Source organism: Watersipora subatra, chromosome 3 (genome assembly GCF_963576615.1).
Source record: "Watersipora subatra chromosome 3, tzWatSuba1.1, whole genome shotgun sequence".
Lineage (NCBI taxonomy): Eukaryota > Metazoa > Bryozoa > Gymnolaemata > Cheilostomatida > Watersiporidae > Watersipora > Watersipora subatra.
In genome coordinates, this window is record NC_088710.1 from 22,755,565 (window position 1) to 22,773,297 (window position 17,733).

General features: G+C 31.9%; 1 protein-coding gene across 1 annotated transcript in view; it reads right to left on the reverse strand.

Moving 5' to 3' along the window:
• LOC137390435 (malignant fibrous histiocytoma-amplified sequence 1 homolog) overlaps positions 1-17,733 on the reverse strand; it is a 48,110-nt gene that overhangs the window by 19,836 nt on the left and 10,541 nt on the right. The window contains exon 5 of the mRNA XM_068076768.1: positions 14,640-14,798. Coding sequence (XP_067932869.1) covers positions 14,640-14,798 — 159 coding nt within the window. The remainder of the gene's footprint in view (positions 1-14,639; positions 14,799-17,733) is intronic.

The following is a 17,733-nucleotide window of genomic DNA, read 5'->3' on the forward strand; positions in this document are numbered from 1 at the left end:
GAATATATAATAGTAATGCAATCCAAATTTTTATGATTATATAAGTCATGTATTTTACGAACAATTAGGGCATTTTTGACAATCTAGATCGAACAAAAGATTTATATTCCCTGACTAACTTTTACTCAGTTAGCCAAGTTAATTCAAGTGAATATGGTTAAAATCAAACGTATGAAACTCAGCCTGAGTCTCATTGTCACCCAGTCATATTAAATCAATGCTTTGTACGCATGGACAGAACTAAATATTTCTAATTATTATATTTATTAATTTATATTATAAAACTACTGTATTAGTTATTCATATTTATTTACAATTATTTTTTAATTACTTACAGTGGAGGTTTTCCTGTTCGATGATGCCCTTTTGCTGTATGGTAAAGCACCATTAGGGAAGGGAACTTCTCTCTTTTTCACCCTTAATCTTGTGGTTGTCCCAAATTTTCAGAATAAAGATGGCTCTCATGGAAGTGCCTAATGCACATGACCGCACTAGCAGGTAGTCCGTGAAAAGTTAAATCCGCACGCTTTGCCTCAGCCACAATTTTGCTAAATTTTGAGACTGAGATACAGTCACTCTAAAAGAAGTTATGCCATGATTTCTAGTGTCAGATTTGCAACTAGCAAAGAGACATCTGCTCATTGTAACTAATTGATTGTGACTAAACAAAAAAATTCAAATGCAATTGACGTTATCTCACTAAGGATTAAGTTACCGGAAACGGCTGAATTGAGAATCAGTGATGCCCCGACGTAAATGCACCAAAATATATTTTCAACTTTGAACATGCTAAAATAGTAGAAATATCTGCTAAAATTTTGTTTTCTCATTCAAATAACATAGTGTCATGCATTATCAATCATATAAAACATTCTTAAAATTATGTGTTTGCTTTAACTTTAAATAGCGTATCTACCTTTAAAAAAAGTACTGAAATTATTTTATAGGCCGAATTTAGATAATAATGTGTTTTAAGACACTCATCTCTATCATTCTGAATCAAACTAAACATCTCTAACTTTCGTTCTTAAAAAGCCAGGCTACGTCATATATTTATGGGCGGAGCTTGTTATGCCAATCATGTTGTTTTCGAGACGGATAATTAAACGTTTTAAAAAGCCTTCATGACTTTGAAGGTTAGTGAACTAATGTTTATTTTGAGTAAAAAATCGGAATCAGCGTGTCTGGTTTCCATAAAAAACATGATAGAAGTTGTACGGGACAGTTATAATGATTTAAGTTAGAAAAAAAACATTCTATGTAACAAGGATAACAGTATAGTTTACCTGATAATTCAGTAAGTTTTAACATTGCTTTAGAAAAAAACCAAAAATCGTTAAAGAGAAAACATATGAGTAAAATATTTCTACCTGTACTGTTTATCACTGAGCCTAATTTTTTACAGAAGTTGTCTGACGATCATGAAGTAATTACATATATATGTAGTATAAGTAAAATATGATAGAAAGTGTTTGAAGATAGAAGAGAGCTAGCCGACAATGGTCATGGTTTTGAAAATTTAATCATTGATTTATTCCAGGTCAGCAATAGGTGAAAATATCCTTGCCACTTTTATTTTAATCTTTTCTTTGATAATATTTTCATTAAATATAGGAAGTTTTGCTGCCTCCCTTCTGATACGTCAGACTCGTGAAGAGGTTTAAAGCAAGTTAACATGCAAATTGTTTTAGTTTTCAGAACATCAACATTGCCAGAGAACCATTTTTAATGTCGGTAACTGATTTTCATGTAATCAAGAAATTCAAAAATCTCTGCATATCATTTTGTATGCAATCTATAAATAGCTGGCAACGAGGAAACTAAAATGACTTTACTATTCAAGCATTGTTCTAAAATACCTGGAAATCTTCTGAGACGTCCAAAGATACCATGCTTTTTAAATGAGACAATTTACACGGTTTCTGTTCGATCCACAATTTTTCTTTATCAGACAAAACTCTTTACAATATACTTACCTTTATTACAAGTTTCTTTCAGGAACATAATAATTAAACATGAACAGTTTCGAACATCAGCTTGTCATTTCTGATTTTTCAAGAGATTTAAAAGAACAGGAAACTTGGAAACTTTTAGCAGTTCAGGGAATTACAATTAAAAAGAATAACAGTATAGTTTACCTAATAATTCAGTAAGTTTCAACATTGCTTTAGAAAAAGCCAAAAATCTTTAAAGAGAAAACATATGAGTAAAATATTTCTACTTTGACTGTTTATCACTGAGCCTAATTTTTTGCAGAAGTTGTCTGCCCTCCATCCTATCAAGAAAGTTCTTGACAAATTTAAATAAATAAAACAAAAACAGAAGCGATTGTCTAATTTGCAAAAACTGATTTCTTACAACAAGAGAGACAGCTACTAATTCAGCTAGTAATTAGTCTCGATAAAACTTGGTCGACTAATAGTTAATGACTACAAGTTATTAACTACTGGTAGACTACAAGTTAATAACTTTATGAGGCACTAAATACAAAATATTTATTAACACTTTTAAGAATGACATCAAATTATTTCGATCGGAGTTGCCCTCTCCACATGACTGACATCGAAATAATTCGACCTCGGTCCTGTTAGTTCATGGGACTAGTTCTTGACCTTGCAATGACTAGTATTGCCGACATTGAAGTTAGGCCATGCTAAGTTAGCGTTTGAATAAAAATCATTGTGTTCAATATGAGAAATAAATCTATTTTAAGATTTAGCAGCTATGGAAGATCACGAATATACTGCTAAATCAAATGAACAGCCTACTGAGATTGCTACTGCTAATTTATGTAGGAGACAGAAATGTGTACATGTAGGTGCACAGTGCTATTGCTAATCCATGAACTGCCAAAACTGCAGGAATGGACTTACAAAGGAAAGGGCATGACATTTCACAAGTGAGTCACTTGTACTACTAGTTCTATTACTATTGCTAAAGTCTACGGCTACTACTAGTTTGCTACTTCTAGTTAGTACTGCCACCAGTTGGTTCTACTACACTAGTCACTGGGTGAGTGAGAGTAGATCAGTGTCACTACTGAGTGGACGAGGTTGACTGTATGTTGTCGGTGATCAGTTAAATTTATAAGCAAGTGAGTGAAAATTTTCGTCTTTCAGAATGAAAGTTTTTTTATTAGTTAAATTTGAAATTTTTATTGTATTAATATTTAGGAACTACAAACCATCGCATTATTTCTGAATAAATATTTTAAAAAAATGTTTGCAGTGCCTATAATATTATTTATTGTTGTACATGGATATACATGTAGCTAGCAGTAAAGAGATAAAAGTAATAATACTATTGTTATTACTACTGTTGCTATCTAACTACTACAGTTTTATTTTAACTTTTAGATTTCCAAACAAAGTAACTGAGAACATTTGTTATTCACAATGGCATCACAACCGCATAAGAATGAATAAGCCTGGTCCTTAGGCACTTATCTGCAACGAACATTTCAATGATCCATGTTTTGACAGAACCGGTCAAAATGTTCGACTGAAGCCAGATGCTGTGCCCACACTGTTTACACTGCCAAGTCATTTAAAGGTTTATTTTTTAATGTTGAATGGTGCTTTTCAATGATTGAATTCAAAGCAATATTGTCAAGCACAGTGCTGCTAGGTTGTTCAAATTAAAGTATATATATCTAAAAATTTTTAGAAGCCTAAAACATCACGCAAAACAGCGACAGCTGCCACAGCAAGTGCTTATGAGTATTTCTGCTGCTTAGCAGAAGATGTTGATGTGAATTTCTCTAGTAATGCATATGTGGAAATGGTTAGTACTTCTTTGCAGTATTTCGGCAATTTGTTTGTTGTCATTTCTATTGAAATAATTTCATGGATGCAATCCATTTATGATCCATGCTTGATTAAGAAATTTCCATCATGCTTTATCCCTAAGATGTGTGTGAATGACTTCCAGTGAAAATTGCCACATTTTCATTATACATAGCGATATGGTATTTACATGGTATGGTATTGCTACCACTTGCTAAACTATCAAAGGTTTTCAGCATTTTGCTTTAATTTTTAACTTTTAACTGTGAGCAATAAAGGAAGCTGATTAAAATTAGCATGTGAACAATGCAACATAAGTGATGTCTCAGAATTATATTAAAGCTAGTAGACTGTAACGTAAGTAAGTAGACGTAAGAGCTGTAATATGCGTGTGTGCGTGCGTTCGTGCGTTTGTGTGTGCATTTGTGTGTGCGTTTGTGTGTGCGTTTGTGTGCGTTTGTGTGCGTGTGTGCGTGTGTGCGTGTGTGCGTGTGTGCGTGTGTGCGTGTGTGCGTGTGTGCGTGTGTGCGTGTGTGCGTGTGTGTTTGTGTGTGTGTGTGTGTGTGTGTGTGTGCATGCGTGTATGCGTGTGTGTGTGTTTATTTCATCAAGCAGACAAAACATATACACAGATTTAGGTTATAATAATAAAGAGCAGAAAACATATAGTCAGGTGCGTAAAAAAGAGATAACCCAAAAAGATGATGATGGGGACTATTGCGAAATGTCAAAGCCAGCAGTACGCGAGCCCGAGTCAGCAGCACAAAGCAAGATAACAAGATCACCCGACAGAGTGAAGATAGAGCCTCAGCTCCACCTTAATTTTTCCTAACGATTTTATTTTTTCCTTTAAAACAGTCGGCAGCTTATTCCGCAGCATAGGTGTAGCAAAATTATAGGATCTTTGACCAGCAGATTTTAGATGTTTGGAAACAGGAAGTGAGAAAAATTGATGACGAGTATGGTAATGTGATAGTGATACAGAGCTACTAGTGTGAAACAATTTATGAGCTTGAATGAGTAATTTATACTTATAAAGTTTATCTACAGTTAAGATATCTAAATTGACAAATAGGTCTTTTGTCGGAAACCCGAAAGGCTTAAGGTTAATTATACGCAATAGTTTCTTTTGAAATATGATCTACCTTTTTAGATATATCTGCGGTGCATTCCCCCACATTTCAATTGAGTAAGATTATTTTGAATGAATAAGTGAATAATAGAACATAACTAAAATTCTTTTTGGGACGTACGCACTCAAACGATAAAAAAATGTGTAATAACTATTTCTATGGATATTTCTAGATGTGGAGAGGTGGTTGATAAAGCAAATAAAGCAAATAAAGAATGACGAGTTTTGTAATATGCTGACAAATTAGTTGATATTTAAATTGTGTGAAGGCTAAAAGCCATATTCTTAGTTGATATAGTTGTTGTGTAGTCAAAACACGAGATTTTTTTAACAAATGATTTGATGGAAAATAAGAGTTTTCATGATAGGTTATTCTAAGCAATCGATTCTAGATGACCAAAATTTTGTTTAAGTAGCTCATCAGAGCATTTCGCCATGATTCCAAGCAATAGACTAATTTACTATTAATTAGAGTATTATATAAAAGTAAAAGAGGCATTTCTGTAAAAATCAATGAGACCTGGGAAATTAGCCCTGAGCTTTGTAGTATTTGTTTTCTCAATAGTTCTATGTGTCTTGACCAGTTTCGGGCACTATTCATTGCAACAGCTAAAAATGTTATAATATTTGTCATTTGTATGATTTTTCCAGTTCGAAATGTTTTTTTTAAATCAAAATTTATTTTGTGAATTATGAATAACTATGAATTTTTTCTGGTCAACATTCAATGTTAGTTTTGGTCACACTAATTTGTTATCAGATTAAATTCTTGGTTAATTATTGCTCTATCTTTATTCAAGTTTTTAGCGGTATAAAATAACTTTGTATTATCGGCAAAAAAATAACTTTAAATTTATCATAACTCTTTACATGATCAATTATATATAACAAAAATCATATTGGTTCAAGGATGGATCCTTGTGGTACTCCACATTTAATTAATAGAGGTTGGGATATTTTCTGTGTTATTATAACACTTTGAAAACGATTTTAAAGATAATTTTGAATTAATTCTAAACTTGAATGAGATAAATTTATTTGCTCGAGCTTATTAATCAAAATAGAGAGATCTATCATATCAAAAGACTTTGAGAAGTCTATGAATACAACTGAAACAAAAAGAATATTGTTTAAAGCAGCAAGAGCATCAATTGTAAACTCTATTGATGCTTTGTGAGTTCCTTTCCTTTCTGAAATCCAATTTGAGTTTTTGTAATATTTACTTCTTTATACATGTAAGTGTAATTATGCATTTGTTGGTAAATAAGATGCTCAGAAACTTGTGAAAAAACTGACACAATAGAAACAGGTCTATAGTTATTAGATAACAGCTTATTGTTTCTGTTTTGAATGTGGGCAAAACTTTAGCGCATTTAATTTTTTGTGGAAAAACATATGGTTTTATGCTCATGTTGAATACGTAGGCCAAATAATTTGATAGCTCATGCGAATGAGCTTTCACTAATGTCGCGGAAATTCCATTTATGCCTTTTATTGTTCATTCAATAAACTAATTCAAATGAAGGTTTTCTAGAAATGAATCAAAAAAGCTACAAAGATTAATTGCCAGGTACTATGTTATAATTTTTTAATTATATACTAATAATTGAAAGATTATTATTATATAATTATTTAATCTATTAACTATCAATATAATAATAATTGAAAGATAAATGATGCAAATTATTTTAGTTTTTAGAACCTCGACATTGACAGAGAACCATTTTTAATGTTGCTAACTATTTTTCATGTATTCGAAAATTTCAAAAATCTTAGAATATCATTTTTTATGCAATCCATAAAAAGCTGGCAACAAGGAAACTAAAATTATTTTACTATTTAAGCAATGTTCTAAAATACCTGGAAATCTTCTGAGACGTCCAAAGATACCATAAAACATGAAATCTGGTAATAAGAGAATGCTCATTAAATCAGACAATTTACACGGTTTCTATTCGATCCACAATTTTTTTTATTAGACAAAACTCTTCACAATAAACATACATTTATTACAATTTTTTTTCAGGAACATAATAGTTAAACATGAACAGTTTTGGCCAGCATCTTGTCATTTCTGATCTTTGAAGAGATTTAAAAGAACTGGAGACTTGGACACTTTTAGCAGTTCAGGGAATTAAAATTAAAAGGGCACATTTGTAGCAACTTTTATGTATTTCAAATTTATAAAAGGCTGAAAACCAACACAAAGTAAAATATCTTTGTTATTTCAGGCTAATTTTGAAAAAAACAAATCGATTCAGATACCCAGCAAAGCGCAAAAGGTCAAATTCTCCAATAATGGAAAACTTAATCTACTATATATAAGTTCAATTATACATGAAATTGAAATTCATACAACTAGATACTAAACTCCAACAAACTATGACAGCACTCTAAACAATATAGTGACAAGTTGAAGTGTGTAAGGAAATGTCATTAATTATGTTTTAGGCTATAAATTTAATTGCAAAAGTAAATGCAGTTTTAGTGGTTTTTCTCTTCATGAACAAGGATATGATATTTTATTCCTACTGTGAACTAAAATTAACTATAAACTTCAAGTTTTAATTTAATGGTTTATTCTAGTTACTACCAATAAGAAACTGTATTAAAACATGGCAAAAGTCTTCATAACAAACCAGTCAAGAATTGTTGTGAATCTGAATTGGGTGAAGTTTAATGTAATTTATATAAATTTATGTTAAACTTTTGAACTTAAACAAAAATCATCCCTTTGATACAAGTAAAAAGCTACCATGGCACCAAAGAGCAGCTGTTATTTGTCACCTGTCAGGGAGTTCATTGATCCGGTTTTTGGACAAATCAAGTTCTTCTAATGAAGTCAGTTTGGTCACCACCTCAGGGAAAGTTTGAAGGCCTTGACGTTTTGATAGCCCAGAAAAGCTAGTGATCCTCAGAACCTTTAGCTTTTGAAGTTGTATAAAACTAAAATAGAAAAACATGAGTAAATTTAAATAACAGAAATCTGTTTCAACTGATCATCCATGCCAACCCAAAGCCAAAAACAGGAGTTTAATTTAGAACTGAGAATTGCATAATATCTAAATAACCACGATCTATCAAATTTCAGGTTAGCTAGCTGCTCCACTAACTACAAACAATACTGCTATAGTCAAATTTTTACACTTTGTGTTATGCTTTAACTTTGGATGGATCAATGTAAAAGAATGAAAGATAAATTTAATTATTTCTAACTATTGGAATGCCACTATAAGACAAGAATTGAAACATACAGATCAATCCTTTTATTGAACACCACCTCTATTTGATCATCACTTTGACATTAATTGATATTTATTAACCCATAATAATATGTGATCAGTGTTCACAAAATACTATTGATATTGACTCAATTACATCAATAACAATAACAATTTTGTTGTTGCTGTAGTGGTGGCCATGGTTTCTGTGATAGTGTACCCAAACAAAAATTGATCATAAAACCAACAGAACTAACCAACGGAACATCGAATGAAAATCGATAGATAGAAAAACAGAAATATATCTTTCTATATATATATATAATTCTCAAAGTATGTCCGTGTGTCATATATCGTATACCTGTCGATTTTCCGGCTATAGATCTTAAGATCTTGATATTCCTCATTCCGATGGATTTAGACTCACGACGATTTTCGCATCGACGAGTGTTTATCCGGATGCTCTACCACTGAGCTAGAACGCCATAGTGGTCAGATACGTTTTCATATAAAATTTACAGCATGCGCGCTAATTATTTTAGCCTTAGGTTTTCTCCCAAATATTTTGAAATTTGTTTGCTTTGGAGCTTGAACATAAACTCGAATCTTGGCTAAGCTGGAGCATGCGCATTGCAATTAGCAAAGCTCCAGAAACGCTTGGAAATGGATTAGGATTTTATGCGTCATAAATTCTTTAGGAAAAAGGAAAACCATGTGGAATAACGCCTCCACTAAATAAATTTGCTAGGGAGATAACAGTTCCGGTCGAGTTACCCGAATTGTTTTGGAGGATAAGTCTCATTTAAAGATGTAAAGTAAACAGGCGTTTGCTGTTTATATTTTCTTTTTGCTTCGATTTTTGATGTAATTCTCTGTTGCGTTTTTTGATGTTTAATTATCTATTTTTATAATTTTTAGTACTGTCTTTTAATCTTTAATGCTTCGGATGTTTTAAAAGTCAATCGTGCGAATTGTCTACTTTTGCTTTCTTTTTCCGTTATCATAAATATAAAACATTTATTAAAATTAAACACAATCTGTATATACCCGTTTCAATTTGTATTATGCAGTATACAGTACAGCTTTTGGTATAAAATGTTGAAATAAATACTTTACCGAAGTATATTCCAAATTTACCCAAGTTTTTTTGATCTTGGAACAAATTAAAATCTACATAATTTTATTTTATTGGAAAAATTTGTTTCGGATCTCAAAGAACTCAGTTAGCAACGCTAAAACAGTTCTGCTAGAACAGGTTCTACTGTAGGTTATTAAAAGCTATACGTTACAAAAAGTTATGAACTTTTAAATTTACAGTGGTTTAAACCCCTTATCCTCATGATATGAAGTTTGAAATTTCCAGCTGTTTGAAAAAGTTTGAAAACTTTTACATTTGTTTTTATTTTATCTCCTAATTTATTTCAATTACACAAAGCACTATTTTCATGATATGTAGTTTAAAGGTTAAAGTGGCAAATGTTGTTTAATGTTAAATACAAATCAATTTTCTGTCCAAAAAAATTTTTTCCCTGGCAACGCCGAGTAACACAGCTAGTACTTGTTAGATAACAGCTTATTCCCTTTGGTTTTAAATATGGGTAAAACTTTAGCACATTTCATTTTTGTGGGAAAACACATTGTTTTATGCTCATGTTGAATGAGTAGGCCAAATAATTTGATAGCTCATGTGAACAAGCTTTCACTAACTTCGCCGAAGTTCTAATCATGCCTTCTGCTTTGTGTTCATTTAGATTTCCAATAACTCTCTGAATAACTCTCTGAACAATACACTCATGGACGTCTACAAAATTAATCTTGGAATGTATTTATCCCTGACACTTGATGCTTTATATTTGTATTAGAAAAAGCTTACACAAGTCTGGTTCATATTTCTGTAAAGTAAGTGTTAAATTATGTAGCTATTTGTTTGTCATCAGTTATATCTCTAGAGTTAGAGTCTAAAAGCTCAGTAAATTCTTGGGTTGTACCTTGGTTTCGTCCACAATGATTATTTATTAAATTTCAAGGGTCATTAATTTTTAGTATTTCATGAGAATAATAATCAGCTTTTGCTTCTTTGATATGGGATTAAATTTTATAGTTAGCTTTTATGTAGTTATTTTTTAATTTAGGACTAAATGAATAAGCTCTGTACTTGTCAGATACGACGTCTTTCTTTTTTGTATCCAAATTAGGCTTCATAGTCCTCTAAAGGTTTTAAAGCTTTTGGGCTTGCAACAAGTTGGTTCCTCCATAGGAGCAATTTGGTAAAAATATTTTGTTCTTGTTCACGAAAAAGCCCTTTGTTTCCTTTTTGTGTCATTCAAACCTAGGTGTACGACCGATGTTGCTAGAATAATAAAAAATTCCTTGCACAGAAAATTTATCTTAGGTTAACACAAAAATAGTTACCACTAGTTGTGCTACCCGGCATTGCCCGGTAGTAAAAAAAGTCTTTGGACAGACAATTGATTTGTACTTAACATATAACAACATTTACCATTCTAACTTTCAAACTACATATCATGCGAGAAGTGTTTTGTGTAGTTGAAATAACTTAAGAGAGAAAATAAAGCAACTGTCAAGGTTTTCAGACTTTTTCAAACAACTACAACTTTCAAACTTCATATCATGAGGAAAAGGTTTTGTGCAGGACCACTGATTTAAAAATAAATAAAACAGCTGTAAAGGTTTTAAAACCAATGTAAATTTAAAATATCAAAACTTTCAGCGACTTATATTTTTTGATAACGTATAGTGGAACCTCAGTTCTCGAACACAGTCAGTTCCAGAAAGTAGTTCGAAAACCGAGTTGTTTGAGATCTGAAACAATTTTTCCTATTAAATTAAAATTACGTAAATTTTATTTCGATCCAAGGAAAGAAAAAAACTTTGGTGAAGTATTTTTTCAACATTTCACGCCATAAGCTGTACTTAGTAAGCTTGTAATAGTAGTTGCTGTTTTACACCATAAGCTGTACCTGTACCAGGGCGTTGCCCGGGTAATAAAAAAGCCATTGCACAGACAATTATGAAAACAGTTTAATCCACAAACCGCCAACCGGGCGCAAGAGTGGTTTTATTAACCCTTTGCCAAAATCTGTAGGTTTTTCGATTGCAACAAACTTGACATTGTTTTGAGTTCACTATTACGTTCAACTCATGAAACCTTCTGTATTGTACTTGAATTAACCAATCAAATGGGACCAGTAAATTTTCTACATATTGATACTAATAATGACTAGATAAAGTTGACTACACATGACCTTTTGGGATGTAGTTGGTTTCGCCACACATTTGAACGTATTTTTCCGAAGATGGTGGCGTGCCTATTTTATTTAGTAGCTAGTTTCTGGTGTGTGTGTAGCAACTGAGAACTTAGCTGATACAAAACCTATAATGAAATAAGCTAATTCGATGACCTAAATATCGTAGACCAGTAGAATTAGTAACCGGTACTCAAATGTTTATACAGCATTTAAAGGAAGGTAATAAGACAAGTTTTTAATTTCCCTTATTTGAAGCGTTTGAAACATTCATAATAATGTATCTGTAGCTGGACTTGATATTTTATTCTATCCAACATGAGCCAATACAAAATAAAATATATGCCAATAGAGCCGCGTAGGACTAAACTTTCATCACATTAGCCGATGTGAATAGGAGAGGTGGGGACATCATTTTGGGCAAGTCTGGGCATGTTTTTTAGCCTGAGCGTTTTCACCGCAATAAGTTTTTTCGATTTAATTCTTCAAATATCTTGACAATGAGATTGCCTAACTTAAAAAATAACCATATCAACTGATAATCAAAATAATTACTTTCTTTTAAAATCAACTCAAATTTGATGCGACCACATATTTTCCCAACATTATTATTTGAGCTATCTTTAAATATAAAATATTTGTTTATCTTGCATTGCCTAGCATTAAATATTAACTTATTTGGACTGGTGTGATAATTGCGAGAACTTTACAAATCTGTTGACAATGTCCTTCGGTAAAAGTTAAAACAATTTAAATTAGCATGCATAATGATATTTCAAAAAATTTGTAAAACCATTTGTACTATTTTCAAAAACCACTTGCTTTCGTTTAGTTATAATTTGCAGATTATTCGTACGATAGAATATATAAAAATATTATATAAAAATATCATTATATGAAGATTCTCTTTCTCATCAAATGTATCTGCTGTTTTAAATAACGCTCAAAAACGCTTTACATGTTAATGTTTGGCAGTTTGTTTGTTTGCTTTATTAACATTAAATAAATAACATAAAAAATTATAGAAAAATTAAGGTGCAATGAGGGCTGATATGCACAGTAGCATGCCATTTCGAGGCACAGAGACTGCATTTACAGATTGAATTGTTAGTAAAAAACATGTTTGTCTAAGCAAACTAAGTCAGAACAAATTTATTCCAGAGAGTCCAGCATATACCGCTTCAAAGCAGACCTAAAATTCTCATGACTATCAATTTCCATAAGCGAATTGGCAAGGAAATCCATGCTATGACACACAATGGACAACCTGTCTATGGCAACCAGTAGAAGAGGAGGGTGGAAAAGAAAAAGCAAATAAGGAATGACGAGTGTTGTAATCTGTTGACAAACTAGTTGATATTTAAATTGTGTGAAGGCTAAAAGACATATTCTTAGTTGATATAGTCGTTGTGTAAGCAAAACATGAGATTTTTTTAACAAATGATTTGATGGAAAATAAGAGTTTTCGTGATATATTATTCTAAGCAATTGATTTTAGATGACCAAAATTATGTTTAAGTAGCTCATCAGAGCATTTCGCCATGATTCCAAGCAATATACTTATATACTATTAATAAGACTATTATATAAAATTAAAAGAGGCATTTCTGTAAAAATCAATGACACCTGGTAAATTAGCCTTGAGCTTTGTCGTAGTAGTTTTATCAATTGTCAAACTATTCATTGTAATGGCTAAAAATTTCATACTATCCGTCATTTGTATGATTTGTCTAGTCATGGATATGTTTCTTTATAAATCCAAAATTATTTTGTGGATTATGAATAACTATGAATTTTTTTTCGAAAATATTCAATGTTAGTTTTGGTCACACTAATTTTTTATCACATTTAATTCTTTGTTAAATATTGCTCTATCTTTATTCAAGTTTTTAGTGGTATAAAATAACTTTGTATTATCGGAAAACAAAATAGTTTTAAATTTATCAGTACTCTTTGCATGACCAATTATATATAACAAAAATCATGTTGGTCCAAGGATGGATCCTTGGGGTACTCCACATTTAATTAATAGAGGTTGGGATATTTTCTGTGTTATTATAACACTTTGAAAACGATTTGAAAGATAATTTTGAATTAATTCTAAACTTGAATAAGAAAATTTATTTCTTTAAGCTTACTAATCAAAATAGAGACATCTATCATATCCAAAGACTTTGAGAAGTCAATGAGTACAACCGAAACAATAAGAATATTGTTTAAATCAGCAAAAGCGTCAATTGTAAACTCTATTGATGCTTTGCGAGTTCCTTTTCCTATCTGAAATCCAATTTGAGTTTTTGTAATATTTATTTAATAGCCTAATTTTGCATTTGTTGGTTTTGAGATGCTCAAAAACTTGTGAAAAAACCGGCAGAATAGAAACAGGTCTATCGACAACTTACCCGGCTTCTACTCGAGCCACAATTTATCTTTATTAGACAAAACTCTTCACACTAAACTTACATTTAATACAAGTTTTTTTTCAGAAGCATAATAATTAAACATGAAAACTTTTGATGACCATAATCTTGTCATTAATGATTTTTGAAAAGATTTAAAAGAACCGGAAACTTGAAAACATTTAGCAGTTCAGGGAATTACAATTAAAATGGATCATTTGTAGCAACATTTATGTATTTCAATTATATAAAGGGCTTAAAACCAACACAAAGTAAAATCGTTCTGTTAACTCAGGTTAATTATGAAACACACATCGATTCAGATACCCAGCAAAGCACACAAAGGCAAATTCTCCAATAATAGAAAACATAATTACAGTATATAAGTTCAATTATACATGAAATTGAAATTCACACAACTTGACACCAGACTTCTACAAACTATCACACCACTCTAAACAGTATAGTGACAAGTTGAAGTGTGTAAGGAAATGTCATTAATTATGTTTCAGGCTATAAATTTAATTTGCAGTTTTGGTAGATTTACTCTTCATGAACAAGGATATGATATTTTATTCTTACATTAAACTAAATTTATCTCTGAACTTTAAGTTTAAATTTAATGCCTTATTATAGTTACCACCAATAAGAAACAGTATTAAAACTTGCAAAAGCCTTCATAACAAGCCAGTAAATAATTGTTAAGAATCTGAACTATGTCAAGTGTGATGTATTTTATATAAATGTCTTTTAAACCTTTGAACTTAAATAGAAATCACCACATTGATACAAGGAAACAGCTGCCACAGCACAGGAGAGCAACTGTTATTTATCACCTGTCAGGTAGTTCATTGATCCATTTGATGGACAAATCAAGTTCTTCTAATGAAGTCAATTTGGTCACCACTTCAGGAAAAGTTAGAAGGCCATAAAGTCGTGATACATTGGGATGGCCAGTGATCCTCAGAACCTTTAGCTTTTGAAGTTGTATAAAACTAAAATATGAAAACATGATCAGATCTAAATGGCATAAATCTGTTTCAACTGATCATCCATATCAACACAAAGCCAAAAACAAGGGTTTAATTTAGAGCTCAGAATTGCATAATATCTAATTAACCACGTTCTATCAACTTTCAGGGTAGCTTGCTGCTCCACCAACTATAAAAATTACTGCTACATTCAACATTTTACACTTCATGTTATGCTTTAACTTCAGATGGATTAAGTGTAAAGGAATGAAAGAGAAATTTAATTCCACGACCAATTGAGCGGAGCGAAGTTTGAGAGTTTTTATGATAACTGCATGTGCACACAACTTACGACATTTATTAATCAACAACGTCGCAAACACTCGTTTCAAAATATTATCAACAAATTTAACCACTGTTTTGTAGAGTCGATTAAGTACGTATAATAACGATACAAAACACATATAAACCTATTCAAATATATTACCAAGTCTTTGAAAAGTGTCAACTGTATCTTAAAACTTACCCGTCTGAACGGATTATACACAAATAGACAAATCAAGTTGGCTGAAACTCTTCGCAAAACGCTCTACAAGCTTGGTTTAATAAAAATTAAGACCGGAAATTGAAACGCCGAGCGACAGAGATTAAGTCGTGCGCATTTCACGGAAAAATAACGTGCATATTTCACCCGTCTATAGCATTGTCGAATTGTCGAAGGTTTCTGTAATTAACGTAGGAGTACTGAAATCGTTTCTTTTTTGCCGATTTCAAAGTAACTGGCATTTTAGACACATTTGAGTACTTTGGTATTCTAACTGATGTCCAATGCGGTGTAAGTAAAGCAAATGATGATGATTTTTTTTCTAACGATCCTCATGAGGCTATTACAATATTTAATTATACTGTAAGTTTGATGACTACAGAACAATGACTACGTAGAATGGATTTTCGAAAAATCTAGATAAATATCACAACTTCTCGATATTGCTAGCAATGACGTTTTGAAATGTCAACAAAATTGTGCATTGATTTTACATTATTACTATATTAACTATATCGGTTATCCTAAAAATATCAGTGCATTTTACATCTAATATTGGCCAATATTGCATTTCTCCTATTGCAGGAGGAGAGATATAAACATGTAATATTTTCCTTTCATTATTGCTATTTGTTGTATATAATAACACCCACACCCAGTACATTGCAGCTACCATGGCAGTTATCCTATTGCACTGCAGTGCCATTTGACTGCTAATATTGCATTTCTCAACCATCATTACCATTTATTTTTTCCAATATCTTTTTGGTCGAGGGCTGTATGACAGTAGAATTTCTAGTTATTTTAAACTATTGCGAGGCCACTATAGGATACCCAAAAATATTTATCATAACACCGCCAGAACTAACCAACGGAACATCAAATGAAAATCGATAGATAGAAAAAATAGAAATAGCTCTATCTATTAATAAATATTTCTCAAAGTTAGTACAAGTGTTGTCGTGTATCGTATATCTGTCAGTTTTCCGGCTATAGATCTTAAAATCTCGACATTCTGAATTCTGATGGATTGGGACTCACGACAATTTTTGCAACGACCAGTGTTTTATCCGGATGCTACACTACTGAGCTAGAGCGCCATAGTGATCAGATACGTTTTCATATAAAATATACCGTACAGGATGAATTTATTCGCGGAGTTATATTTCGCGAAAATTGTCTTTTCATACATATTCGCGGATGAATTTATTCGCGCCTGTAAACTGCCACTCTCTAGAAACAGTTAACTCTATTACGGCTAGTAATAGAGTTATTCCCACACATGCACACACCGAGTGTTCCGGTTTATATTTAGCTTATGACCGCGAGGCGATCATGCTAAGCTACGTTAAACAATTTTTGTTGCGTCCAGAGGTTTTCACGAATATTCATCGCTTTGGAGGCCTTTGATAAGCTAACAATTTGTGGTAGGTAATAAGTTTTTTCAAAACCATTTACTAAATTAGTTGAATTTTACTTTGGTTCTTCGGTAAAATGCATTATTTATTTTTTCTATCCCTACCGCTTCATTATTTGTTTTAGTGTGAGAGAGAGAATTTTCATCATACACGCAAGCACAATACTCCAAGGTTGGTATATGTCATTCTTAGAAGATCACGAATCCTTCAGGGAAGTCTGGAAATTGAGGTAGAAGTGACCGCAGCTACTTACGAGGAGAAAGTATCTGTTTTAAAAAAGGAACAAAAACGCCTTTACGAGCACAAAACTTTGGCCAACCGGCAGAACATTGCAATAGTAAGCCATGGGGAGAGTTCTGATGATAACTTCCTTACCAGCTATGTAGTAGCGAGAGAATCGCCTTTAACATCTACCCACGACAGCGACAGCAATATAGAGCTGCTATTGTCAAAATAACCAATCAAAGAGCACCATTACATGCTAGTATTCACTTATCAAGAGTATCAGTTTAATTTTATTGCTGTAGACAACCGCCATATAGCCTAAACTGTTTATACTTACTCTAATCATCATTTGTAAAATTGTATTTGTATTTGAAACATTTTATTTGTACACTCAAGTTTGTAATAAATTATGATATATCTATACATGAAATAAAATATATAATTTAATCATGTTTGCTGCAGCGATATCAAGGAGTTGTTGTCGATGAAGGGGTCTAGGTTGACTGGTTGCCTCTCTGCCAATATTCCTGCCTTGATGAATATTACTACTTGTCTCTAGTTTTTGTAATCGGAGTAGGTTGTTTCATTCTCAATCTGCAGTAAACAAAAAAAAAGAAAAAATATCAACGAATGTTGAGGAAGTACAAAAACAATAGCTGAAGTATTTGATAAAAGCGATCTGTTTTTAAACAAAAGAATTAACTAATGCAGTTGATTATGGAAAAACTTATCTGCAAACCAAATACATACCATAATGTCCAGATCAGATTCA